The sequence below is a fragment of the Harpegnathos saltator genome, unplaced genomic scaffold (genome assembly GCF_003227715.2).
Source record: "Harpegnathos saltator strain DR-91 unplaced genomic scaffold, Hsal_v8.6 scaffold295, whole genome shotgun sequence".
Lineage (NCBI taxonomy): Eukaryota > Metazoa > Arthropoda > Insecta > Hymenoptera > Formicidae > Harpegnathos > Harpegnathos saltator.
The window spans coordinates 1,697,630-1,725,247 of record NW_020230089.1 but is presented as its reverse complement, the minus strand read 5'-3'; the positions used below and the strand labels follow the sequence as shown (position 1 = coordinate 1,725,247).

The 27,618-nt window shown below is 51.1% G+C and overlaps 1 protein-coding gene across 5 annotated transcripts in view; it reads left to right on the top strand.

Moving 5' to 3' along the window:
- The window catches only part of Sp1 (transcription factor Sp8), a 114,582-nt gene that overhangs the window by 71,082 nt on the left and 15,882 nt on the right, over positions 1-27,618 (top strand). The window contains exon 1 of one of the 5 annotated variants that reach the window (XM_025299851.1): positions 2,430-3,550. The exons of the other annotated variants lie outside the window; for them this stretch is intronic. Within the exon in view, the coding sequence (XP_025155636.1) occupies positions 3,464-3,550 (87 nt within the window). The 5' untranslated portion in view covers positions 2,430-3,463. Of the gene's footprint in view, positions 1-2,429; positions 3,551-27,618 lie in introns of those variants that run through there. 5 annotated transcript variants of the gene reach the window in all.

Here is a 27,618-nt window from a genome sequence, read left to right as displayed (position 1 = left end):
TCACGATTTGAGGGAAAGAGTAGTACGAAACAGGGCTTGAAAAATGACGCTTGTATTGACGTGAAATTGCGCGAAAAATGACAACCGGCGGAAAACAACAGTCGTTCGTCGATGCTTGAAATGGCCGGTCGACGACGCGACGAGACGAGACGAGACGAGACGAAAGACACGCAGAGAGAAAACGGAAATCGAACGTGTCGCTCGCACGGATACGCCACTGAATGCGCTTCCCCGAGCGTGTTCCACTTTACAAGACAGAGCCGATAACATTTGAAATTCAAAGCGCACGATTAAAATCGCATTAGGTTCTTCGGCGTGTATTCTCTCGCGGTTCTCGTCGTGGACGACGTGGCGCTGCCGCTGCTTTTAATACGGCTCTTCCGTGAGCTCTCGGCGCCGCTCGTTCTCGCAAAGCGCCGAAGAAACGCGAACGAATTACGGTCGTCGGTGTTGTTTTCCTCGCGCATGGCATCGCGCCGTGTGTCGATCGAGGCTCGGGCGTGTCGCTCTCCATAATGCAACTTTGATTTTCACGACGTGGCAGCTTGACACGCAAGCTCGCATCTGATTCTATCAAACGGCGAATACGGCCTCATTGCGCTCACAAATGCGCTCACAAATGCGCTCATTAGCGCGAGATATCTAATTGGCCAGCGCCGGCCGCTCGGAGGTTTTTCCGCATTATCAATAACGCGAATAGCGCTTTTATCGACGCGAGACTCTCGCGATTCGCAGCTATTTTCGCGATTGATCGCCGGTGGATAATGTCATCGAGGTAGCATTATCGCGGCTGCACGGTCGAAACGTTAATACCTCGCTCGCGCTTAACTCAAGCGCCCAGCGTCGTAACGCGCGGCGAGAAAACTGCTCGAGAGAGCCGCAGAGATCCATTTGTGTTGTAATAACGAGTTAACGCGTGAATGCGCACGGAACGAGTATGCGTGAGTGCCGTTAGAATACTAATAAAGTTAAACATGCACGATCAAATGAAGATAAAATGGGCTGTAATAGCTTTGCTGTAATTAAGTGATTGTCCAAGGGAGAGAGAGAGAGAGAGAGAGAGAGAGAGAGAGAGAGAGAGTGTGTGTGTGTGTGTGCTCGCGCACGATTGCGGGAAACGCGAACATGTTAAAATATCGTGTTTCGATTTCCAGCCGCAATGAGCGGCGAATATAATTCCACGAGTATTACATGCTCGTCTGTTTATGTACGCAATCTCACGTATTCTTCTTAATAGAGATTTTATAGCCCCGATTTATGAAGTCCCGTGTACCGATCTAAACGCGGCGAGATACGTGCGCGCACGCGCGCACGATGTAAGACTCGGCGCGCAATTAATCGTTGGGCGCGCCTGGCGACTAACTCGATCGCGGATCAAAGTTAATACACACACACACACACATACACATACACACACACGGGAAAAGGAAGAAAAGAGAGGCAGGAGGGAAAAAGTCGTCCCCGGGCTGCTCTCGCGCAGCGCGGAATTAAATCCTCGCCTATCTGCCGCCGATTCGCATCAGCGACCGAAATAAAATCCCATTAAGAGCACGATCGCGACTCGACTCGACGCAACCAACCAACCAGCCAGCCAGCCAGCCAGCCAGCCAGCCAGCCAACCAGGCAAACAGATAGGCAAACAGCCGGGCAGAGACGCGCTGTACAAAACAATTTGCATGTAATTTCCTGAACGCGCCGCGCATTAAGGATAATCCCAAACAAATAGCCTGAAACATTTAAAAAGCGATTACGGAGACGCGAGTCGTCAAACGCGATCGCTATTGCGTGACCTCTCCTTTCCTCTCCTCTCCTCTCTTTCTTTCCCTGTCTCGTGTGACCACGGGGTCTGCTACCCGCCGACAACGAGGTTAATATACTCAGATGCCTTCTCTCGCGTTCCTCCCTTTTTACCCTTTACCATCGGCACCGGGCGGCGCACACGACACGCACACGAACGCGAGTGCGAACGCAAACGAAACGGGACGGAGCAGCGCGAGCGCATGCGCGCGAGGAGCCGTCGATCATCGGCCCGAATTCCCGATCGTCGCGTGTATCCCCGGCTTCACGCTATATCGCGGCTGCTTGGTCGTCGCGTATCGGTATTTAAATAGAGATACGCCAGCGTAGAGTATACCGTTATGTCAGACCGCTGGTGCGCGAGCGACGGAGGAGCGTCGATACGACTCCAGGTCACGTAAGCGAGCGAGCGAGCTTGCGAGCGAGCTCGCCGACGGATCAGCGAGGTGGAGGAGAGGCCAAGAGGTGGAAAGTCCCTCCGGTTCGTTTCTATACGCCGAAGAGAAGTGACGACCAGAAAAAGAGAGAAAAAGAAGGAGGGAGAGAGCAAGAGCGAGAGGGGGGGGGAGAGAGAGAGAGAGAGAGAGAGCGAGCGAGCGAGAGAGACAGAGAGAGAGAGAGAGAGAGAGAAAGCGAGCCGCGCTTCCAAGTCGCCGAGTCGTGGTCGTCGCGCGTGCCTCCTTCCTCCGTCGGCGAGTTGCGCGCGCAATTCACCGCTGAATCGGGTCTATCAGGGTATCGCGCGCGCGGCGGGGATGGCCCGATAGAGCCGACAGAGAGCGAGCTGAAGAAGCGAGGCCGAGTGGGAGCGAGAGGGCAAACCGGTACACAGCGACGGCGGTCCGGCGCTCCGCGATGGCTCGGCGGAGAGGGAGCGAACCCTGAAGAGAGCCCGCGCACTGCGAGCGCACGAGGAGGTGGTGGAAGCCTGGTTCGCGGAGGGGACGAATAAAGTCGAGGAAACCCGGCACAACATGTAGGCGTTGATGGGCGGCGACGGGTTCCGCGATGCCATTCCCGCCCATTCAGGATCCAGCCCCTTTTTTGCCCGGGGGTCGCCGAGTCCTGGGCGATTCCCTTCCACCATATCCTCCCGTCTCACCGGTCGAGAGACCAAGCCGTCCGGGTAGTCGGCAGTCTGTCACGGGGCGAAGAACGGGTACCACGGTATACCCCGGCAGTTTTCCAGCGAGAGGACTTTTTTCATTTCCGAGAGTCGCGCGGAGGCCGCGAGAGGCCGACCGGGGTCTCAGCACAGCGCAGCGTGTCTTGGTACTCTGCGACTGCCGCCGAATCTCAGCAGCTACCGTTGTTCTCCAGAACTAACAGCTAATTAACTAGCCGTCTACTTATTATTCTCTCTCTCTTTCTCTCTCTCTCTCTCTCTCTCTCTCTCTCTCTCTCTCTCTCTTTCTCTCTCTCTCTCTTTCTCTCTCTCTCGCTCGCTCGTCCGTGATCTCGAGAGTGTAGTAGTAGTGCGCGATATCTAAAGCAACGGCCACGACCACGACGACTAGGACGAGCAAGTAAACGCGACTCCAAGAGCGAGCGGTCGCGAGGGACCACTCCGACTGCAGCAGCCACTCGTGTCAACTTTTCATCGAATCGCGCCGCGAAATCCGCCAGGCGTCGACGCCGAGTGCGGCACCCCCGGGTCGGCCTCGAGATGCTGACCGACATGACGCCGGCGGCAGCTGGTCAACTCTATCCCCAGCTACAGTCTATCACGAAATCACCGGTGCACGGACACGTGGTGAGTCCTCGCCTATTTTTCCGACTAGTGACGCGCACGACCACGTCGTCATCGTCGTCCTGTGGGTGTCTCTGTCTCTGTCTCTGTCACTGTCGTCGTTTTCTGTCTCGTCTACGTGGAGACCTGCTGGTGTTGCCGCGAGACGAATGTTATTACGTGTGACATCGCGAATCGGTTGACCGTCGTTCGACCCGAGAGAGAGAGAGAGAGAGAGAGAGAGAGAGAGAGAGAGAGAACGACTTCCCGGGTCGACGGGGTAATTTCCCGGTGAGACCGAGATGCAGGAGAGAACACCCGTTAATCCCCGATAAAGATCTTAAGCCGGCCAGGTAGAACGCAAGTCGTCGGTGCCGAGGACCGCTACCGTCGGATTCTCTTGGCACCTTCGATAAGATCGCCGGGTGATCTCCGTCCATCTCTTTCTCTCGACCGAGAACTGTTTCGGACACCGACGGAGTGCACGCTCACCTCAGCCAGCTCGAAACGTCAGAGGCAATTCCCGGTGTCGATTTGCTAGCCGATCTCCACGGCTCGTTCTCTCGCGCGAGGACGAGTCCGTCGCGCGCAAATCGCTCGGAACGGCGAGACAAAGCGGTCGTTCGTCGATGAACGAATGAACGACGTGAAACGCGCAATTGTTGCACCGGACTGTTGGTAACAACGAACCTCGCATCCAATTAACGACTCCAACGACAGCAATCTCCTCGCGATCGGCGGCGATAAAAACGGTGATTTATTTGATGTATAATGTTATAGTAATTTTCTATTTCAACGTGCGATATTATCGGAAGTGACAAACGCGGGATTGCAATTATTATCCGCCCGCTTCTGTTGCACGCTATATTTACTCATAGTGCGTTGTTACACACAGCGTTGTGATACCGACCGGCTTTTAAATAACGATTATACGTCGGTGCGCGACAATCAGAATGAGAGAGCCGGTTGTAATTATCGAGTCTGGTAGTAAAGTTTGCCTATTGGACCAACACGTTAATTCGCCGTTGTACGGTCTGTCGTGTATTTCCTAATCGAGTAATCGCTCCCGAGTTAAGTCTTTGTAATTACTTAACGTTCCTTGCTCCTAAGGCCAAGAACGCGCTGCGCGAGCTTCACCCGTTCACGTAACGTGATTGTTCACGAGTCTCGTCCGACGATGAGGAAAAGAGAAAAAGAGGCGAGCAGGAGAAAGCTTCGAAAATGTTAAACGCCCAGGCGAGAAGCATAAATTCAGTCGCCCATGCCGGGCGACGTGGCCGATTCGCGCGAGCCCGATAACCTTTAACGCGGTTCGCGAAGTAAGAGTAAGATCAATGCGGAGAGTGTCATTGTGTGTCTCGGAGAGGAAGAGGAAAATCTCATTGCAACTCGCTGCGGCATCGCGTCGTATCGCGACGCGTTACGAAGGCGTCGTTACAAGCCTCGCGGATCAGCGCGAATACCTCAATCGCGCCAACGCGCAAACGTTAAATCAGGACCCTGAATACCTCGAAGGACGCTAAAATATGGAAGTATTTTCCTCAGTGCAAATTCTTTCTAGGGAGAAAGAATTTGCACTGAGGAAAAAGTCAACAATGATTAAAATTACAACCGTTTCCGGCGTCAATTGCTGACAAGAATAAAAAATAGCATAATTCTATCGCGACTATAGTCGCAAATAATATTATTAAACTCTTAACTCGTAACTGCTGTGAAGCCATCTTAAGTACGCGCACACTGTTCACCGGTCAAATTGACCGGTAGGAAACGGAATTGATGAATATCTTGACAAATAACACGACCACACAACTGCGCGTATATCAGTCGACTGACATTCAGAATGTAAGAAAATACACTGACGGATGAATACGCAACTAGAAAATTAACCGCGTTATTTAAATTTCAAACAGTGCAATGGTCAAATTGACCGGAGAACAGCAGTTACGGGTTAATTCTCACTCAATCAGTGTAACGAATCAAAGTCGCATGAACGCTAAATTATGTCGGACGATTACGAATTTTTCCGGCCGAGTAAACAGAGGGAGAGAGAGAGAGAGAGAGAGAGAGAGAGAGAGAGAGAGAGAGAGAGAGAGAGAGAGAGAGAGAAACGTAAATTTAGCGCACAAGATCACAGTGAGATTCGCGATTTCAAGTATGGGCGGAGGTTTCCGTCTCGCCGATGGTTGCGACCCGCCGACGACGACGACGACGACGTTGGCTTTCGAATCCGGATGAGGATCTCGAGTATTCCGGGGCACGCGATTGCGAAAGGCGTATTATCGAAAAATATCGCAGATAATCTGACGATGATAAGGCTCGAAAGAGCGAGCGTATCCTCCGGCTGTCGCGTATCCGCAGCCGGGCAACCAACACGTGTTCGCTGCTTGCTCCGAGCTCTTTATTTTATGACTCGGCAGGAAGGACGCGCGCGGTCGCCTTGCCGCGCGGGGCCCCGCGGGGCGAGATGATTTACGAGTCGACGTAAAAAAGTAATTAAATCCCCGCCGTCAAAAAGGAAGGCGTGCGTGAGCGCGAGCGCGAGAGCGAAAGAGCGAGCGTACGAGCGGACGAACGCGAGTATTAATTAAGTCAGGCAGAAAGTTTCCTGTGCGCCGCGCCGAATATTAATGCCTGCGAAAAGTCGCGCGCATCCATCGCCCGGATCGACATCGCGCTCGCGCGCGATCGTCCTTCGGCCCCCCTCAAGGGAGGAGAGCAATGGTGTGTGCCCCCCGGCTCTTCCGGTCCGGCTTTTTGCGAGCTCTCGTTACACCTCGTACGCGCTTCTCGCGCGTTCATTCGCTGTTTGTTCTCTCGGTACCGGCGCTTGTCCCCTTGCCCCGTTCGCGACGACGATCGAAGGAAGAAACGAACGCGAACCTGTTTTACGTGATCCTCGTCCTGACCAAGCGGCCGACCGTCTTACCGTGTCGTCGCTCGGGTCGTTTTTGCATCGCGTGAGATTATTCATAGACAACATCGCGCCGATCCGGGATCCGGGTGGCTCTCGTCGTTTCTCTCGCTCTCTTTCTCTATGATCGACGCTCGCGAGAGAGACCGCGTCGTTAGTAATCGAAGCTGCATCGCGAAGGAGCCGAGTAAATTTTTTTCCACGACTATATCTCCCTCCCGGCTCGCTATTTTTCTCCATCTATCGGAACGAGAGTGTACTTTGAGCCCTACGAGAGGTCGTACCAGAGGTCTTTTTCCTTCTTTCTGGAAGGTAACGGACACCGAGATCTCGCGAGAGAATCCTTTCAGGGCTCCTCTGCCCACGGAGAAGCGCGAGGTGAAAAGCGCGCGCAAGATTTCCCTTCAAATCGGGGGATGTCCCGTTTGTCCAAACTCGAGTTCGCGTTCTCTCTCTCTCTCTCTCTCTCTCTCTCTCTCTCTCTCGCCCCTGCTGAGCCACTCGATCCGAATGTATCGAGTGTCCCTCGCACAATGGTCCTTGCGCAAGGTTCTCAGGACTCAAAAGGACTGCTCTACCTGTGTGTATCCGAGGAGCCAATTATTTGTCAGATCCTCTTTGTACGCCGGGGGAATCCACTTGACAGGATGCGTGGGATGGAAACGCGATGCCTACTTCCTTTCGCCACCCGATCCCGCCAATAAGATACTCTCCTACGGTAAGGGTCCCCGGGTTTCTTTTGTTTCTTTCGCCCGCCCGAGGCTCGCTCCCTGTCTCGTGTCTCGTCAATGGGGGTTGCGCGCTCGAGGGAGCAACTCTCGTCGTGAAACTTTGACGGCGACGCGTCGCTCACGCGTGGGACACGCGGACCTCCGCGACGTCGATTAATACGCACGACTTAGCACAGCGACCAAAGGGAACGCGAACGGATTCACACGTCGACGTTAACTCGCGCTTTACATGCGCGCCTAACACGCGGCTCTCGTGCAACGCAGACCCGTCAGCTTCGATTTGTCGGGGGACGTTTAACGCCTCGCGAGTGTCGCGGTTAGAGTCGGTGATAATTCATATAATCGTGCGGTTGTTTAATTTGCGTACAATCAGAGCCAATAATAATGCAATTGTCACGAATGTGTCAATAATAACCAGATGTATCATCTTATAATAATAACTCCCTCCCTCCCTCCCTCCCGTCGCCCTCCACAAATGTTACAGCGAACGCACGCGTCTCATCGCATGTCAGATTCGTCGGGCTCCACGTCGGGCGACGTTCCACGTTCCGCGAGTGTCGCGATTAGAGTCGATAATAATTCATATAATTGTGCGGTCGTTTAATTTATATGTGATCGGCGTCTCTAATATTGCAGATAATCGTCATAGGTGTGTCGATAATAATCAGATTTACCATATCATAGTAATAATCTCCCTACCGCAAGTATTACAACGGAACGTGCAGATCCCGGCACGCTTGATTTGTCAAGCGATGTTCAACGTTTTGCGAGTGACGCAATTAGAGTCGATAATAATTCATATAATCGTGTAATCGTTTGATTCATATGATCAGAACCACTCATAGTGCAGATAACCATCACGACGTGTCAATAATAATCGTAAATATATCATCCCATGATAATAACCATCCCCCTTCCCCACAAATATTACGATCTAACGCACGGATTCCATCGCGTCCGATTTATCGAGCGACGTTTAGTGTTTTGTGATTGTCGCGGTCAGCTAGTGTCAATGATAATTCATACGATCGTGTGTAATCATATGCTTCGTATGATAAGAGTCAATAATAATGCGGATAATCATCATATAGGTGTATCAATAATAATGATAAATATATATCATCCGATAATAATAAATCTCTCTCACACAGGGTGTCATTGAGCCTGACACGGGTTACATCATCCGATTTGTCGAGCGATATTTATCGTTTCGCGGTTGTCGCGCGATCGGTAGAGTCAATAACAAATTGTAAAATCGCGTAATCACTTAATTCCGTACACGATTGGAATCAATAACAATAGAAATAATAGTCATATCAGTCATATCAGTGTTCATATAAATCATTATACCAGCGTGTAAAATCGTCATAAATGGTCATAAATGGTCATAAATTGCAAATTATCAATAATAATCACAAGTATATCATCGCATAATAAAACACAATTCATTCGTTGCTTTGTGCAACAAAAAAGAAACCATTCAATACGTAAGACAGAATGGAAGATAAAAGTGAACATGGTTCGAGTATCGTTAACAGAGATATTCATCGAGAAAGGAAAAGAGAGGCAGTGCCCGAGTGCGCGTGGCAAGTCTCGTTGAAAGAGAAAAAAATCGACGATTAAATCTACATTGAATTATATTGAATTTCGCAAGTTCCGTTTTGCGTGTGTGACCGCGCGCTTCACGGTTAAAAATTCATCCGGCCGTAACAATCGCGAAAAGAAAAAACAGAAACGGGAAAGAGACTAGGCTATACATTATATATCTATTTGAGAATATAAAGATACGTTATCTCTTCCTATTGCTCCAATGTCATGCATAATGAATGAGCCGTACGCAAAATGGCACACGCTGAGCCGTCGCGCTCGTCATATCGCGGCTATACATAAAACTACCGGCGAACTTTGAGAGAATTTTCTTTCACAGAGTTACATGTCGGCACGCTACGTACGACGCTAAAAGACGCGAATCCGAGGAAAAACCGATAAACGTGTCACGCTATGAAATGACGACGGCTCGTCGCGATGTAAGCATGTCGTCGTCGTCATCGTCGTCTTTGTTGCAATCGATTCCGGTTCGCCATCAAGAATTAATGTCCGATCGACAAAGCCCGGAAATATTCCTGAAACCGCCGTTACTAATTTACGGACGACTGCACCGCGCTCTATCGCTTTTTTCGTTGACATAATATCTCTGTTTTCAGCGGGCTATGTTGCTTCCGCTTCCCCCCTGCTAGTCGCTGCAATTTCGCGTAGTTATAAAATTCGTTAAAGGATATTGCGCCGAGATGTCAACATTGCTTGCGAAAGATAAGAACTGATCCGTGACGCATGACGGATTTGATTTCAACGCGTGGCGGAATAGAAGCTAAAAATTTCAGACTAGAATTCTAACGTGGACGATTCAAAGGCCGGCATCATCGCGTTGATATCACTCGTTAATATTGCACCATTACTCTTTTCCTTAGCAATTAATGCGATTTTTTTATGCATGCACTACATGAAATTTAATAACGTTTCATAAGTGTTCAATTTAACGCTCACTACTTTGAAGTTCTGCGGTGTCCAGCTTAGCCCAACGGTCTTGCTCAACATCTCTGTCTGGCCTCCTCAGTGTGCTCAGCATCCAGGCTGTCGTTGCTTACACTTGTTTCACTCGCGATCGCGATAATTTCAACGACGTTTCAACGGTCAACGATTTGACAAGAAATGTGAACAACCGCGACGCTTTACGACGTACAAACAAATCGCGTGTTAAAGACCACGGTTTAAAGAACGAGTCACTCTCAATGAAATCGAGAGGAAAGAATATTCAATTCCGCGAATAATTGTAAGTGTCGAGAAACAGGATTTAATTATTTCTATCGACAATTTCCACGAATTCTCACTTGGGTCGTGATGACTTTGATACACGCGCGAAAAATATGTAATAAAAGCCACGAAATTTAAATTCGCAAACGAAGTAAATTCGACGCGAATAAAATACCGATCATGCTAATCGCACGTTCTTTCAAGGCGGTTGTGAATAACCGCGAATGGCGTGCGTTTCTCACGCATCACGGCTCCGCAGTATCAGAAGGCGAAGCCTTCTTCTGGAATATCTCCGGAAATTTTAGCTCACGAAAAAAATCGTGAGAGTCTGAATGTTCTCCAGAGTCGCGAACGCGGATTCAAAAATTCGAAAAATCGTGGCAATAAAAAAGATCTATTAATTATGCAAGCAAAATATAAGTACTAAATGCTTCTCTTGAATGAGGAAACACGACGCAATGTAAACAAACAAAAAACTAACTCTACGTCCGTTGACTTCTGAGAAAAGGTTACCGGTTACCGCGGTGGCGTCGTATTTCAGGCTAGACGCTTCGAATTTACAAAAAAACTAAAAACAAATGACAAAGATCGCGAAATCACGCGTCCGCTTTGTTTGTTTGAGCGGAGTAATTATTGAATTTACAATATCGATCGATATCGCTAGAATATTGCGTGATAATAAATTTAAAGTAACAAAGTTTGTCGTTTACGGAATGTAATCGAAGCGTGTATGCACGCGAAAAAGATTAACGAACGAAACGAGTTCCGACGATGGCGCAATTTTGACGCGCATTAAATATATTGTTCAAAACAATGACAGGATCGCACTGAATAAATAGCTTGATTAAATCACGTTATTATTAGTATCAGATATAATAAGAGTCACGACTTTTGCAAATATTCTATAAATGTGTTTGCTAAGAACAGAGAAAATGCGGATAAAATAGATAACAAAGATTTAAATAAAATAAATAATAAAGATTTAATTAAAATAATATATCACGATATTTTAGATATTTACAAAGTATTATATAATCATTTAAATATATGATCCCTCGGCTGTTTTAAACAATATATTTTATTCGGACAACACATACATACATATAATTCTACATGCAAAATTCTACAAAGCAAATCGCATTAATTTAACATTATTAAAAAAACCATCACCTTAAATCTTTAAACGCGTTATCGTAGAATTTTTGTTTCTTTTAATTTGTCATTTTTGACTCACCGAACTGCCAACAGCACAGGATCGGCCACGTTCTGCTCTCAAATCTGTAACAGAAATTACGTAATTTTGCTGATTAATATAAATTCGGCATTTAGATTAAATTTATCATAAAAAAATTGATCGTAACGCGAGAATACGAGTACGTTAACCTCTTACATCATAAATCAACGATTTTTATTCTGACAACTACGTCTTGGTTTTCAACCGCAAAGAATTAAACGGCGAAGTACGTAAGAATAAAAGATCTGTAACCTTACCTTCGAGCCGACCCCGCTCAGCAAGAACCGGATCCTCCGGTGCAGCATTCGCGTCTTTTAGAACAGCGTCCTCTGGCACATCCCCTACATGCCCGCAATATGGCGAAGCCCATCAAAACTGAAACAAAAAGATGATTTCAATTCGCGATTAATCAATCATGACGAATCAAAAATATGCGAAGATACTTCGCGATATTCTGTGTATAGTTTAATATTTTAATATAAATCAAATATAATAGGATATGGAAGATCTACCTGTAAGTTTCTTCCAATATCGCCGCAGCCCATGATGACCCCTGCGACCGCAGTATAAGTGTGTTGTCACGTATCCGTTTCGCGTAAGCAGATTAGGTTAGGTCCGACGAAGTCGAGACGGATTCGATAAATTTGAAAAAATCGCGAATAATGATCGACATCGTACGAGATGTGATCTCGTCAAGAACCGATATACTAGTATGCATGTTAATTACGTACGTCGAGATGCACTGAAGATCGCGCGATCTATCGCGTAACAACGAACACGTCTGTTGCTATTCTCGTGGGCAATTTTTTTGCAGCATGCCCGAAGACGATCGTACGACGCACTACGAGCGCAAATTCACGGTCGCGGAGTGATGAACGAAAGCCTTTCACGGCAGCTCGAATCGGCTCGACGAGATCGACAATGAGGACCGGTGTCGTCCGCGTCAGAAAGCAATATAGCGCTGTGTCTGTTCAAACACGCGCTAATATATATACGCGCGATATCATAAACAACAAACAGGTTAGTTGTTTTCTCGTCGATCGTCTCCGCGAGACGTGAGATGCCGTCTTGAACGACTGTACACGTGGCAATGTTGGTAAATTCGATACCGGAATGAACGGATTCGAGAATAATACCTTTCACGCTAGCTCGAGTCGATTCGACAAAAAGTCAGACGTGACGATCGGTACCAGCCGAGGTGTTGACTCGCTCGCGTCAAAAACCAATATGGCGGTACGGCGGTATGCGCGGTGAATCGCGTGAACGTCGGAGCATGCGCAGTCAGCTGTGTAACAACAAAGGAAATCCATTATTATATTCTCGTTAAACAATTTCTACCGCGTATCCCAAGACGATTCACAATCCGGGTAAATTCGTTTGTCTTATTTTCGATTAATCGCGCGAACTCGACCTGAGAACGAGAACGAGAAAAAGGGAGAGAGAGAGAGAGAGAGAGAGAGAGATAGAGAAAGAAAATTCTAAAATCGGAAAAGAATACGTCCACCTCGTGCTCATGCCGACGAAACGGATGCTGCCAGGCTGGCTCTCTTTATGCCAATAGCGAGCACGGTTGACACCTGTCAATATTTTGCACGACGTCGCGGCGCGTCACTCGCGTGCGGATCTCGAGTAACCCCACGACGCTCTCCTCTCTCTTTCTCTCGCTCGGCTTCCACATCGGTAATCCGATAATCCGATTCGCCGTCGAGAGGCCAAAGGTGTCCTTTTAAGCGACGTCCCGTTGACATTTTCGAGGGCAACAATAGACTGCGAACGGCCGCGGCGATCGGTAGTCTACACATGTATAAGTGCGTGTGTGTGTGCGCGCGCGCGCAGAAAAATGCAACCCCCGTCACGCCGGCGGAGAAGGAACACGAGGGGGAGAGGGGCGCGCGCTCGAAGGCTTTTTACGTGACATAAGAGGATTTACCTGAAGCACCGGATGCGGAGCACGAGGAGTGAGAGATGTCGTCCTAATTTGTACTATGTACTGCGAGCGAGCAAGCGAGCGAGACTGAAGGGGAGGGAGGGAGGGAGAGTATTTCAAGAGGAACGATATTTCCTTAAACGACCGCAACGTCTGCTCTTGCGAAACACGCGATGCGGCGCACCGGTTCTCTCCTCGTTGACCACGAAAGCCCTTCCATACACCCTTGAGGGACGACCGCGAGCCCACGGGTTCCCTTCACGCTCCGAGGGATAGAGAAATCTCTCTCTTTCTCTCTTTCGCTCGGCGGGTGTGTGGTACCAGAAAGAACGCGGCGCTATACTCGTCGCCGCCGTTGTGCCTTCGCAGCTCCATTTTCCCTTTGGAACTGCTGTTGCTGTTGCCGCTGCTGCGGCGGCGGCGGCGGCGACGACCGCGATTCCACCGTGATTCGCGCCAACGTCGCGCTATTGTATTAATCCAATAGAACCGCATACGTGCAGTCAAAGACACGCTTAATGAAGCCGCCTTCCTCTCTCCTAAGCCAAAAGAACGTATCTTTCGCTTCTCATTCTTCCTCTCTTTCGGCATCGCCAAATTATGCCAAATTTATAAACACGAGAGTCGCGATTACTTCCCAAGCTATATTTTCTCTTGATATAGTAGACGCGATTAAAGTCGCGTATTAAAATAACCCTAGAATCACTCTAAAACGCAATTTTACGACGTGAAATTCAATTAATTTCTCCGAGGAGGAAGAAAACGAAATGTAAGCGCGATCCGAATTTTTTCACCCGATGGGACTTCACTTTTCGATTCATTTTAGCTTGTCAAGCAATATATTTTGTCTCGTGAAAAGTCGCTCACGACGGACAACGACCGACGAGCGCACTCGCCCCTCCGTCACGCCCAAAATGTGACGACGCCTGTACCCTAATGAATTATTTTCGTTGAGCACGTCGTATAACTCGCGACGTGTAAACACCCTTTCGAAAGCTCGCTCGTACATACAGCTCGTACGCGTCGCCGTTCGCGCGGGGTCCGAAAACTGGCAGATGTGCCGGGGCGAGTGCATCATGGCCGCCGGGTGGCCGGGGTCTGTGAAAAGTCGTCTTTAGGAAACCGTTATTACGTATGATCGATTGATTTCAGTATCGTTTAAACGTCGACACGACCGTCGCTGCTGCGACCGCGCGCGATCGTCCCTTTTCTCCCGGAAGAGACGAGCGGCGCAAAAACGGCCGGCTGTAATTTGCGTATGCGTGTTCGCGTGGAAAATTCTCTGTGTGTGCGCGCGTGTAGCACGTTTGAGAGTAAGACCATATTGGCGAATTAATCATAGTTTCGACACGCGCCGGGAAAAAAATAGCCTCGACGAAGAGAGCCTCGGCAGAAGTAAACGGTGAGACGACGACGCGCGACAAATAGGGTGGCAAATAGGTTTGCCTGTTTCCTTTCCTTTTCCACGTAGCGGGCATCGCGTGCGAATGTCAGAGGGTCCTCGGGGCACGGATGCAGCTCGACAGCCGTGAAGGACTCCGGACGAGAGGCGGGGAAAAGGGTCCTTCTCGAAATCGCGACAAATCACGTCGACGAGATCGCGTGTAAACTCCATTCTCAATAACGCGACGCGATAACGCCAAAACGAAGAATCTGCGACTTCGAGGGCGGTCTTTTTTGCTTGTTTCTTTTCTTCAGCCGCGGGTCCGAGAATCGGAAAAAAAAGACGATGTTGTCCGAGAGCGTGATCGATTCTAAACACCGGGAAAAATATGCGATGGATGAGGTTTGGCGCGAGTCGGATTGGCACGTCGCTTATATATTTCAGAGAGACATAAATTGTGCGCGAGATTGCAGAGAGAGGCTGGGAGAGATATTACACGGACGATATATTTATTGCTTTTTCAAAGTCCGTCCGTATGGACGGATGATTTATGCGTTTCAACGTATTAGAAGCCCGAAGAGAAGTGAGCCTTTCTCGAAACCGGTCGCGGAACACGATAACTCGCCATTACCCTTCATCTTCGCTTTCCCGAGCTTCGATTAACAGCGTGCGCGAGCGCGCGGGCGCCGTGTCTGCGAAGTGAATCGGCCGAAAAAAAGCGCCATGGAAATTAATCTTCGGCCGATGCTTACGTTATCGATCGGGACTCTCCGCGTTTCTCGTTTCGCGGCCGATCGCTCGCCTTCGCGCTTCCCTCGCAATAACGAAATCGTATGACTGTCGACGGAAACGCACACCCTACAATTGGAGCAAGCCGAGTGCTTTCCCCGACGCTATTCCTTCAACCTCCTTTCAATTGTCTTAATCGGGAAAAAAAATATGCAACAAAGGCAGAGATTCGTTTCTCCATTGGCGATTTTTTTGGATCAATTTCCTCGATTACCGATCCATTTTTTCACCTTTCCACGTGTCCTCGAGGTATTAATATGTTTCTGTCTGTCTTTTATCGGTCCAAATGTTGAACGAGGAACGCCAAAAGTCTTTCGTGCGCGAAAGACTTAATAAATTGAACTCGCGTGATCGTTAATTTAAATTCTTTGCTAATTATGCGAGTCGCTTTGCAATCTCCCGTATGAAATCTCTGCTCCGCGTATATTGCGTCGACTATCTCCCTCCTCGGCTTCCCTACATCTTGTACTCCACATGTCAAATATATAACACATGTGTTGTTACATAAAATATATAATGACAGAGAAAGGGAGGTATGTTCTTTCACGGCGATTGCTTCGAGCAAACGAGAAATTAACTCAATAAATTCCTGATTAAGGATTTCGAGGAGGGTTCGGCAGCGGTCGTCGAGATTAGGATCGCGTGAATCCGCAGGAATTTCCAGGGCTCGTGTTCATGCGTCCGAATATTACTATGCCGTCGTGGGTTCTCTAGTCCGTCAACGACGGACGCGACCGTTATTAGCCTGGCATTTACTTATCTGTTTGAACAACGGTTGTCTCTCTTTCTCTCCGTCTATCACCCTTTCTCACTGTGAGCGTTTTGTGATGCAATATTGATGCACTACTAGAGACACACTTAGCGCGCGAAACGCTACCGCATTTTCTTTGCGGTTTCAACGCGCAAATACAATTGCGTATCATTCGCCGGCCGAGACACTCTTAAAGATGACAATGCGTTTCCTTTCTCTCCGCCCCCCCCCTCTCTCTCTTTCCCTCTCTCTCTCTCTCTTGCACTCGAGGAAAATAATAGAGGCCGGCCCGTTGCTGATAAACTGCGAGGGATACAAGAAATCCACTCGTATGTACGATATTTTGTACTCACGTGAAGTCACGAACAGGCGCCGGCGAAGGACACTTGTGAAGGGTCTCCGGGGTGAGTTCGCTCCTTCTCTCTGGCCCTCTCTCCGTCTCGAACAGAAATATATATTTTTACATGAGAAGCGCGTACCTCTTTACGGGAGAGACTCGTGCGCGCGGTCGAAGCGACGATTTTTAGCAAAAGTAACGCGACCGGGGGCGGGGAAGAAAAAGGAAACAAGATTATTAAATATAAAGTAACCAAGTTCCTAAGTGAGTAACAATCGCACCGTACGTTCGCGATCAACGGAACGAGCTTTAATCGGAGGAGGCCCGTGCTGGGAAACGAAATGTGCCGAGGCACAACAAAACACATAATAGTATCAGCGTCGCGGGCGAAATCGTTCCTTCGACGAAACTTGGCGGATGCTAATCCAGTTGTCGAGGGTATCGAGAAGCCTCCCGCGCTCTCGGTCGCTCCGGGTCGGGCGGACGCGAGCGAGATACATATCGGAGAGAGCCCCCTTGAGAGAGAAAGACCAGCCGACGGAGCAGCGTACGGTGCGCTCTCTCGCCTGCCACACATCGTACGTGTACGTACACGTACGCGCGCTCGCGAGCGCGCACCGGCAACGATCGAACCTGCAATTTGGCGTAGATACGCCCGTGCGTGTGGGTTTACCGGCCGCGTGCAGCGGCTCGCACCGGGGTTTATACGTGCCTTCCGCCGGCCATCATCGTATCGCTCCAAGGTCCGATAATTGAAAAGCCAAGACTTCTCTCTACTCCCATCGCGCGCGGCGAAACAATATTCCTCCTAGGCGCGCACGAGCCCCGATGCTACGTCGAATTACCGGCCATTATCGTGACGTATCATCGCAGCGGGGCAGCGTCGTCATTCAGCGAGCGCGCGCGAGCACACCCCGCGCCCGATGGGAAAGGACGAACAATACTCGATCTCCGCTCGAGTACGCTCGCGCGTTCGTTCGTTCGTTCGTTCGTTCGTTCGTTCGTTCGTTCGCTCGCTCGCTCGCTCGACACCTCGAGGCTTTAACGTGCGCGACCAGCCATTCGGAGCGGTAAAGTGGAGGACGATTATTAACGACTCTCGCCGCGAGATTCCGTTTAAACTGCCCTCCCCCGCCGGTCTCATGAACTGCGTTTTCCCCGTGCACTTTCCTCGCGATTTTTCCTCCTCTTTCGCCTCGTTTCTTTTTCCCGACACAATGAACGCGTCTCTCTCTCTCTCTCTCTCTCTCTCTCTCTTTCTCTCTCTCTCTCTCTCTCTTTCTGTCTCTACCTCTACCTCTACCTCTCTCTGCCTCTCGACGCGCAAGAGAAAGAGATGCTCGCGGCGATTGCACGGAGAATCGCGGGCGAATTTTCAGAACCGTCGACGGAACGCACGTGCGCGAGTATTCCTTCCTCTCGGCGAGCACCGAGTGATATCGATATCGCGATAACGACCGCCCATATTATTCCCGCTGATCGCCGTAGGTACAATCGTTCAATCGTACGGTATCGTGCGCGAACGGGGCGAACTGTGAATAATATGCCCGTCGACGCGCGACTACTCCGACGTAGACCGACGACGCCGTGCTCCTGTCCGCGCTGAAAAATTACAGAGGGACCGTTAAAGAGGGACGGTATCGCGACGATACTTCTTGCTTTATAAATTCTCAAATGGTCTCGCGTAATGGCGCTTATTAGCCATAGATATCGCGAGTCGTATATGGAAATATATGCAGGGCGATTTTCTTCCTTTTCTAAATCAGCGTGCAGCAATTGCGTGCGATTGCTGCGTACGTGTATGTGTGCGCGCGCGCGCTTCTCTCTCTCTCTCTCTCTCTCTCCTCTGCCCCTCTCCTTCTCTCGAAAATACCGAGCGATCGATCGCCGCTATTTTCCGAAAAGAAAGCACCGGCCACGGTCGGCTCGATAATAAATTAGCGCGAGCGGGCGGAGAGAGGGGAGACGACGCGACGCGCTCCGGCGGCACCTGTTGTGCGGTTTTTCGCGCTTTTACACGCGCGAGTAATCGTCAGCGAGAGCCGAGCGGAACGAGCTGCCGGGGCGCTCGTTGAAAGAGCACGATGAATGACGGGCACCTAGGAAGCACGGCGGGACGCGGACGCCTCTACCCTTTATCCGATCGAGCCGGCCTCTCGGCGCTCGGCTCGAGGGTAAAAGGGCGTCACTGCGGGGTGCCGTCACCCCCGCGGCGACCAAACCAAAACACCGACGGCTGGACGCGCCCGGTGTCGACCGCGATGATTTATTGGTCTTCCGATCGTGTCTTATCGCTCGCGATTTCGATCTCTTCTCTCTCTCTGGGCGAGAAGATTCGGGAGGGAGGGACGATTTTACGAGGAAGTATCTCGGATAAAGCTCACGTTTCTGGAGGTTCTTCGGGTTTCGAGACAAAGTTGTCCTCGATTCTAAATTCACATGGCATTTTTGCAACATGAAGAGTTAATAAATAAATACATATACACGGATAAATAGATAAAATAGATAAAATCGACATTCTAATTTGAAACGACGACAAAATCTCCCTGAGTCACGTTGCGTACAGGACGAGGCAGGACGAGGTGAAAAAGAACGAATATCTGGCGGCTCTTTCGCGAGAGATCGCGCGCGTCGTCCTCTTCCCGTGATTTCCAGCGCTCGCAGGAGTCATCGCGAAAGCCGTCGCGTCTTCGCTGCGGCTTGAAGCAGACGAAGAAGGAGAAAGAGCAGGGGAGGTGGAGGAGGGAGGAAGAATTGAAAAACGTTCGCGTGACGAACATTCGACGCGTCTCTATACGCGGTGCACGCTCTATTCGCTTGATCGACCGTATTTAGCGTCGTCTCTTTCGAGCAATTTGAACCTCCTCTCTCCGCCTCTCGCCCCTCTCTCATTCTTTCTTTCTTCCCCTTTTTCTCTCGCGCGAGCGTGCGTGAAACGTTGGCCCTTCCGGGATCCGCGCGATGACTTCCGGCATATTACGCGGCGTGAAGACGCCGAGACCCGCGCGATTTTCCTCTTAGCGGATACGGCGTACAGTCGCATCTTCTCGCAGCCGCCGCGCTCACCTCCTGGAGATCGCCTCGGGTGCCACGTACACACACACACACACACACACACGCACACACACACGTAACACATACATGTTGCGTGAGGCTCGCGTGCGAAAGAGGAACCAACGAGTTTCGAGTAATGGCCGGGATAATTGCGCGGCGTATTATTACGGCGGAATGCGGCGGATTCGATATTAAATCGAGCGAGCGCCGCGCTCGCGGGACGAACGTGTACACGCCGCGCGCGTCTGCCTGTTTGCCCTGCCTGTTCGCTTGCTCGCTCGCTAGCTTGCTTGCTAGCTTGCTCGCTCACTTGCGCATTGCTCGCCTGCCTGCTCGGCTGTCTTTCTTTCTTTCTCTCGCGACGATCGGCGACGCGCGTAATCGTTCCTCCTAACCGATCCTTATCCACGCTTACGCGTCGAGCCGCTAACTCGAGAGGATATATCGCGTTTTAGAAGCGTGCCAATAAAAGCGTGCTTGCTGGCGTAATCGTTACGCGTAATGATACTTGACCCGGCGTGAGCCCTCGCGGCCCGAAGAACCCTCGTGCTCGTCGCGCTCGAAAATGATTTCGCGTCACGCCGACGCCGTGAATTGTTTCGACGGGACGATTCGAGGTGAGGCGAGGCGAGGCGAGCGGGATGACAGCTGTGTGTTGCGTATCTATTAATATTACGAAGGGACAGAACGAATATACTCGTCAAGTCGGAAATAAATATGTGTGCGATGGACTCTGTTCATCTCTCTCTCTCTCTCTCTCTCTCTCTCTCTCTCTCTCTCTCTCTCTCTCTCTCTCTCTCTCTCTCTCTCTCTCTGTGTTTTTCTCGCACTCTCGCTCTTTCTCTGTCTCTCTCTCTCGCCGACTGTCTGTCTACGTGATACACCGCGTAATAAATTACGGAACTAAGAGGAGCTTATTTAAGTAACGAGGCGTACGTGATTAATGAGTTGATGTTGTATCGATAACTCATCACGCTTTACGAACGACGAGTCGAATGAAACGTCTGACGGCAGTTTAAGGACTATGACTCGGAGCTTCGGCGCGCATTTAGCGCTTAATGCAGCGGCGTCCGCGTCTCCGCGTCTACCGTCTCGAGTCTCACGACAAGCGTCGATTTCGTCGATAGTCACCGTGCGATCTCGCAATAGCGAGAAACAAACGATCAAACGATCATCCGAGCGCAAGCTCCCGAGAGCTTCGCGCAAAATTCGAGACGTCGCGCTTCGTTGTTGACAACAGAAGGGAAGATAGCAAAAAATAGGAAAAAACCAAGAGAAACCCAACGGAGAAAGTCTATGTGGCACGTGCGAATCGAGCCTCAACCGTCAGCTCGAATTCAGTGAGAATTCCGCTAGATCTCCCAGAATCCCGGCGGAGCAGGACAAGGAGTCGCTGCTGGCTATCGAGAGGAAAGCGCGCTCCGACGCGGAAAATTGATGTGGCGTTGGCGGTTCACCCCTATTTTCACGGAAACGATTTCGCGGCGAGAAACCGCGTAGTGGATTTAGATCATATCGGGGATATCATGCGTAGTCGTCGTAACGAGAAAACGCCGCGGAGAAACCGGACCCTGGCGAACGAGGGGGCCGGTCAACAGAGACGCGACTTCGATTTTCCACGTTTCGCTCGCTCGCTCGCTCGTTTCTCGCCGTCCGGATAATTTGCATTTCGGTATCGCCTATCGCACCACGCCAGATAGCCCGAGGTGACGAATTATCCTCTCCGCGCATTACGTAACGACCTGCTTGTCGTCGTCGTCGTCGTCGTCGGAACGGGTACCGTTAGATTTACGGATCGGCCAACGTTCTCTCTCTCTCTGTCTCTGTCTCTCTCTCTCTCTCTCTCTCTCTCTCTCGCTCGTTCATGTTCCCTTCGCGCGCGAGAGAGATACATACGAGCGCTGAATTAGGAAAACGAAGTCCCGCCCGTGAAAGAGACTACCACCTCGCCCCCGCGCTCTGGAGGATTTATGGCGCGTCCTCGAGAATCGAGGGAACGCTCGCCGCTCGTTTATGAATTTTTATGCGGCCGCGAGGGCATAGCGGAGGGATTCATAGCTTTTCGTGTTTAGCTGCTTATTTACGAAGCTCTCTATCATCAGGCATCGCTGTATCGCCGTCTCGTCGAGAGGCAACATCTCTTCCCCCTTTCCCTCGATATTTAATTTCATTTAACGACACGAGGGAAGCTCGCTCTCGCTATCACGATGTACCACGAAATGTTTAACGCAATCACATTACCGGCTCTCGCCGTCCGCTGTCCGACGCAGCGAGTCAACCCTGGTCGGGAGACCGACTTCGAGCCCGATCGGCTCACGTTAACGGCTCACGCTAAACGCATCCCGCGCCACGTATCACAGCCAGAAACGAACGACGTAACGCACCGACAGTCGGTGATTACTCAAACTTCCGTCGTCGCGATAAAATCGCCGAGAGGCGCGACGGTAAGCGTCCACTCGCGTGCTCGTGAACATTACCGCGCTTCTCGGCAACGCCGTCTCTGATTGCTCGCGATCTTTCCGCGACGGCGACGGCGACGGCGACGGCGACGGCGGTATATACACATGTGTCTGTGTGCATTTGTGCGGCTTGTCAATGCATAGCTCGACGAGACAGACAGAGCCGGCGGCTCGCTGGCCGCGGTTGAGGTCTCCCACGGCTCGCACGACCTCGTTCGTTGCTTCGTTCCAAATCGCGAAACAATAAATCGGGAAGCACCCTCTCTTCACGAGGTACTCATAGCACCGCGGGGATCATGTCCCCTTCCGCGGGGGAAGCCTAATATGTCACAGTCTGTTGCAGCGCGCCCCGCTCCGACAACGAGCGAGGGCCCACCCTCGTTTTCAGGGTCGACTCGCGATTAGATGCGCTCCTAATGGAGCGATTCAATAGCGACGATCTGATAAACCGATCCCGAGGCCTGCGTTGCTCCCCGCTCGAATCGAATTAAGCGCGATCCTCGGTCCCGCGGGGTCGGGGCGAGTTTTCATGAGGCTGAGACGTCGACGAGACGACGGAGGAGTCGTGTCGTCATCTCAGCCGAGTGAACTCGGCCGCGAGCGGCGTTCTGGAACGAATCAGCGGACAATGATGATCGTCGAATCATCCGCGGACATTTTCGCTTATGGAGTCGTCGGGAAAAATGGCTCGCGTAATTTCGGAGGCGCGATCCGCGCGAGATACGACGGCCGAGCGTGGGGCATCGCGGAGCTCTGCCGTGCGCACGCGGCCACGATGAAGCAATAAATTTCACGAAGTTGGCGCGGAAGACACGCGAACCATTTTGTTCGAGATCCGGACGACCGGTCGGCTCATGTACCGCTTAAGCCCCTCTGCGCGCCGCACGTAAACGCTCGCTTGCGCGATATTGGCTGCGTGGCCGCGGATAACTAACGACGAGCGCGATCGAAGGCGATAAATTCAGCCGCGATACTTCGATACCTCCCGATTCGATACTTCGCGGACGTGCGAGAGAGAGAGAGAGAGAGAGAGAGAGAGTTCCTGACGCTTGCCTGCCACTTGCGATGAAGCGCGAATTTTCAGATGGAACGCGTTTTGTTGGTTACGGAATTTTTAATATTCGATTAAAGTTCCCGGGTTAATTGAATATTAGAACAAAGATAATAGAGAGATAACTTGCAGTTCTTCGTGCTCGAATGTTCGCGCGCGGTTTTAAGTGCCTGCAGCTGTCGCGCAAGACTCAAGCAGCCGCGACGCACGAACGTCGAGATGCGAACTTCGATCCGAAGATCAATCGGAACTGGAAGGTATCATCGACGTTACTCGTTGTTCCTCAGCGCGGTTGACTCGTGCGAGCCGCGGCGATTAGCTACGTGTCGCGAGAACTATGAATAACCATCGCGCTGGTTATTCATCTGGGTTGATTCATCCTCGTATAAAAGATAAACGTCATCGGCGCATACCGCTCTATTAAGTGTAGAACACTAATTACGGCGCTATGTTGGTCGATGTGTAACGGCAATGCAGAAAATACGTAGATATCTGAAATTACGATCTCTCCCTATCTCTCGTTCTCCTCTTTCTGTCTCTTTCTCTCCTAATAGAAAACGTGAGAAATATTTTTAACGGCGCTGAGTCGGGTTTAATAATACAGTGACGTGCGTGTCGGGTAAATTTTATCGCTTCGTCGAACAGCACCGGCGCCATTAGACGTATTTTTCATCAGATCAATTACACACACGCGCACACATACACACACGCGCGCACGATCGGCAAACTTTCTCTAAGTATGCGCATGCACATTCCCTGCGAAACTATTCCGTTTTAATAAATTCGTATAAATTTTCGTACATTTTTCCCCTTCTCAAGATCGATCGTACCTAATGATCCGGAAAGTCGGGCGTCGCCGCGCCTTAATTAAATTAAGGCAAATTTTCCTCGCGTCGTCTTTTCTCTTTTTTTTCTCCCTTAATGACACATCTTCGACCGTACGAATTGAAACTGCGTCTTTCGTCTCAAAAAAAAGAGAAAGAGAGAGAGAGAGAGAGAGAGAGAGAGAGAAAGAAGTAAAAAAAGATGAGCGGAGCGTCCTACGCCGGCGAGCGCTAACGAGATAGAAAGCGCCGGTTCTGCCCGAGCACGAATTACACGCGCGACGATTATAGGTATTACGCGCATGTACCGATCGTAAAGCGTCTCGTTGCCGGCCGCCAAAGGAGAGGAAGAGGAGAGGACCGTTTAATTCTGCCCTCACTTTAACCCGCCTCGCGATCACGCCGCGCCGCGCGCAAAATCTCGCCGTGTTCGGTCGTTTGCGTTCGAGCGCTGTGCACCGCGATAATGCAACGAGACATTCATCCCACGAGAAAGACAGAAAGAAAGTGAGGGAGGGGGGAGGGGGCAGGAATTGCGAGTTCTCGCACTGGGTTTCAAATATTTCGGACAAAGAAAGAGAGGGAAAGAGCGCAACTCGAAGCAAGAAGACGATCGATGATACCTGCTATCGAGCGCTCACGCGCACACGTAGCTCTCTCTTTCGTTCCGCGTCGCACGCAAGCCGCGGCTTCGGCGCGGCGTCTCGCGATCTATTCCGATGATCTTTGCGTTAACCTCTTGACATTAACGTCTAAACATCGCCTGTAGATCCCATTATACCGCTGTTCGATCGGCCGAACGGTCGCGATCTACGCGGTGCTCCGTATGCTACGCCCGGGCTAATAACGATATCACGCCCGTAACACGGTCGTTGGATAAATTATGAATCAATAGTACAAACGCTGAAAATATGTTATTACGTGGAGTAACGAGTCTCAGCCAGAAATAACAGCGAACGAGCGAGCAGCCGGCCGAGCGGCGAATAGTCCGCGCTCGTACAGCTACCGGCTGTATAAAGGTGCAATTTCGCCGGGAGAAAGAGGGGGGAGAGCGTCTAGAGACGACCGTTTCGCCGCTACGAGGTGAATTTACAGTCCCGTCGTGGTCCCGCGGTGCGTTAAGCATGGCTATAGTCACCTGCTTAAACGCGTGACGGCTCTATGGAAATCTCGCACGACTTCGCACGAGAAAGGGTCGAAACACGAGCGCGTGGCGGCCGGAAATCTGCAGCGCGTCGTTATTTCTATTTTTTTTTCATCGCGCTACATAACGACGAGCTACGTAAAGCCGCCGTGGCGCAATAGGATGAAAAGGGAAATGAGAGAAAGGTCAAGCAGAATCGTACAATTCGCCGCGGTCGGCTCTCGCGATGGACTGTCGCGGGGCTGCTCCGCGAGTTCTCGAGATATTTGCGGGCTCGCGATCACTCGCGAGTCGTCTTTTTGCTCGGAATATTATAACGCCGGCAAAGGTAGAGGACGACAGAGGGAGAGAGAAAAGAGAGCGCGCGCGCGAGAGAGAGAGAGAGAGAGAGAGAGAGGAGAGCGCGGCTCCTCGAGATTGGATCTTTAACCGCTTTACTTTAGCGGCAGCTGCGTCTGGGCGAGATGAACGGGTTCACGTGGTCGTCTGCCAAAGGTGATTTAGTGCCCGGTTTGTTGCCGTAACGCCGTCGGTAACACGTCGCCCCGTTCGAAGGCAAAGGCGGCCACTTCGCTATATTACACGGCGTGGGACGCGAGAGGATTCCGTCCGCCGCTAAATTACCTTCGTCGGCTCTCTTTCTCTCCTCCTCCTCCTCTTTTGCTCCCATCGCTCGATTCCGCGCGGCGCTTTTGTTTATCCTGCCGAACGACCGCGATAAGGGAGGCCGGGCTGATTAAAACACAAACGTCTGAAAGAGAAAGAGGGAGAGATAGAGAGATAGAGAGAGAGAGAGAGAGAGAGGGAGGGAGAGAGGGAGAGAGAGAGAGAGAGAGAGAGAGAGCGAGCGAGCGAGCAGAGGAAGAGACAGAAAGACGCGGAGGATCGCAGCCACGGACCGGCCGTGCGTCAGATGCGTATCTACCGCGGTCTCGAGAACATGACGACGATCCGCCACGTCGGTGGCCGCGATTAGACGCCAATCGCGCCGGCATCAGCGACGATGATGATTGGCGGCGGCGGCGACGACGATGGCCACGGCGCAGTAAGCAGGTGCGTCTGTGGTCAGCACTGGTGATCGTATCTATCATCGGTCCCGCGAGAAAGGGGGAAAGAGAGAGAGAGAGAGAGAGAGAGAGAGAAAACGGCTGTTTAGGATTCCGGTTTTTTCTCGAAATTTTGGTGCGTACCCCTCTTCTCATCCTCCCCCAATGATCTAATCCCCCTCGCGATTTCGCGAAGCGCGAGGATGATGAGCGGCGAAGAGACTTGTACTTAACGAAGTCATATTTTCTAAAACAAATACACACACACACGTATACTATTGATAAACTCGTTTCATGTATCGCGCGACAGCATTTCCGTGAGATGTCTCACTAGAGACCATGAAAGAAGGAGGGCGTACTAGGTGGCGACGGGACGTTCGGGACCTACATCTTATTTTCATTCCGAAGAGAGAAAAATATCGAGTGCGCGGTTAGTCGCTATAGACCGAAAATCGAACCCAGGTCTTTCGTTTGCCGGGCGACTGCTCTACTAAACCACTGAGTTACCTGACGCTTCACGCTCACGACATTCTCCTCTCCTTAGATAACGTTAAGAGATGTCGTTCGGAAGCGACATGTCTAGTCTCTACATTGGCGGAAACGCGAAAACGAGCGTTGTCGTTTAGATTGCGTGTGCAGAATGCGGTGGAACCCGCTTTGGCCGGGTCTGCGAGAAGCCTGTTCGCGTGTCCGGGGATGTTAACGCGGGTGTGGGATTGTGCGTTCGCGGGAGCGTGTTCCTCGCCGCGAAGAACGGGTCCATCGCGAATGCATCTAAGGAACGCGAATGATCGTGGCCGCACGGCGAAACATCGTCATCGTCTCCAAGGCCGGCAAGCCTGGTGTCGTTCGGTCGCTCGTTATCACTCCGGAGAGCGCGCCCTGCAGATTTACTTCGAAGCGCGCCGCGGCTCTCTTTATGACTTTTTAAGTGAACGTAAATATTTGCAGGTGCAAGCGGCCGCGAGGAAGAGATAAAAAGCGAGAGAGAGAGAGAGAGAGAGAGACGTTCCTCCCGTCGGTTCTTCGTCCGCCGAGAGATATCACGCTCGTAATCGCGCGAAACGCGGCCGCGTATCGTACGCTGTCCGGCTTCAATGTAACCTTTCGTCGTAAAAGAGCCACTTATGGCGGATCATCACAGGCGAGCCGCCTGAACGTAAATTTATCGGCTCGCGGGCGAACGAGCACGCATTTCGCTGTCCCCGTGCGAATTTCGCACCGCGCCGCGCCGCGGCGCCCGTCTCACTCTCTCTCTCTCTCTCTTTCTCGCCCTTTCTTACATCGTCGGTCGGGGCGCGCGCTACTTAGCGTCTCGTAAAATGTCTCCGCATCTAAATTACGGCAACCTCGCGTATATCGCGTCTCGGAGATGCGGCGAATAAGTAATACCGCGCGGCAGCAGGTGAGAGACGGCCGAGGGTAGAAGGGCGGCGTGTGTGGTCGCGCGAAAAAGGATCCGCTCCCTTTTCCTGCTCTATTCGCCGAGTCGCTCTCTTTTTTCCTCGTTTTTCGTCGCCGCTGTTGCGAATCGCGGGGAGTTTTCGCGCGACGGGTTCGACGGCGACGTGACCTCCAGAGTTGGAACACACGGTTCGCCCACACACACACACACACACACACTCCTCCCCATCGCCCC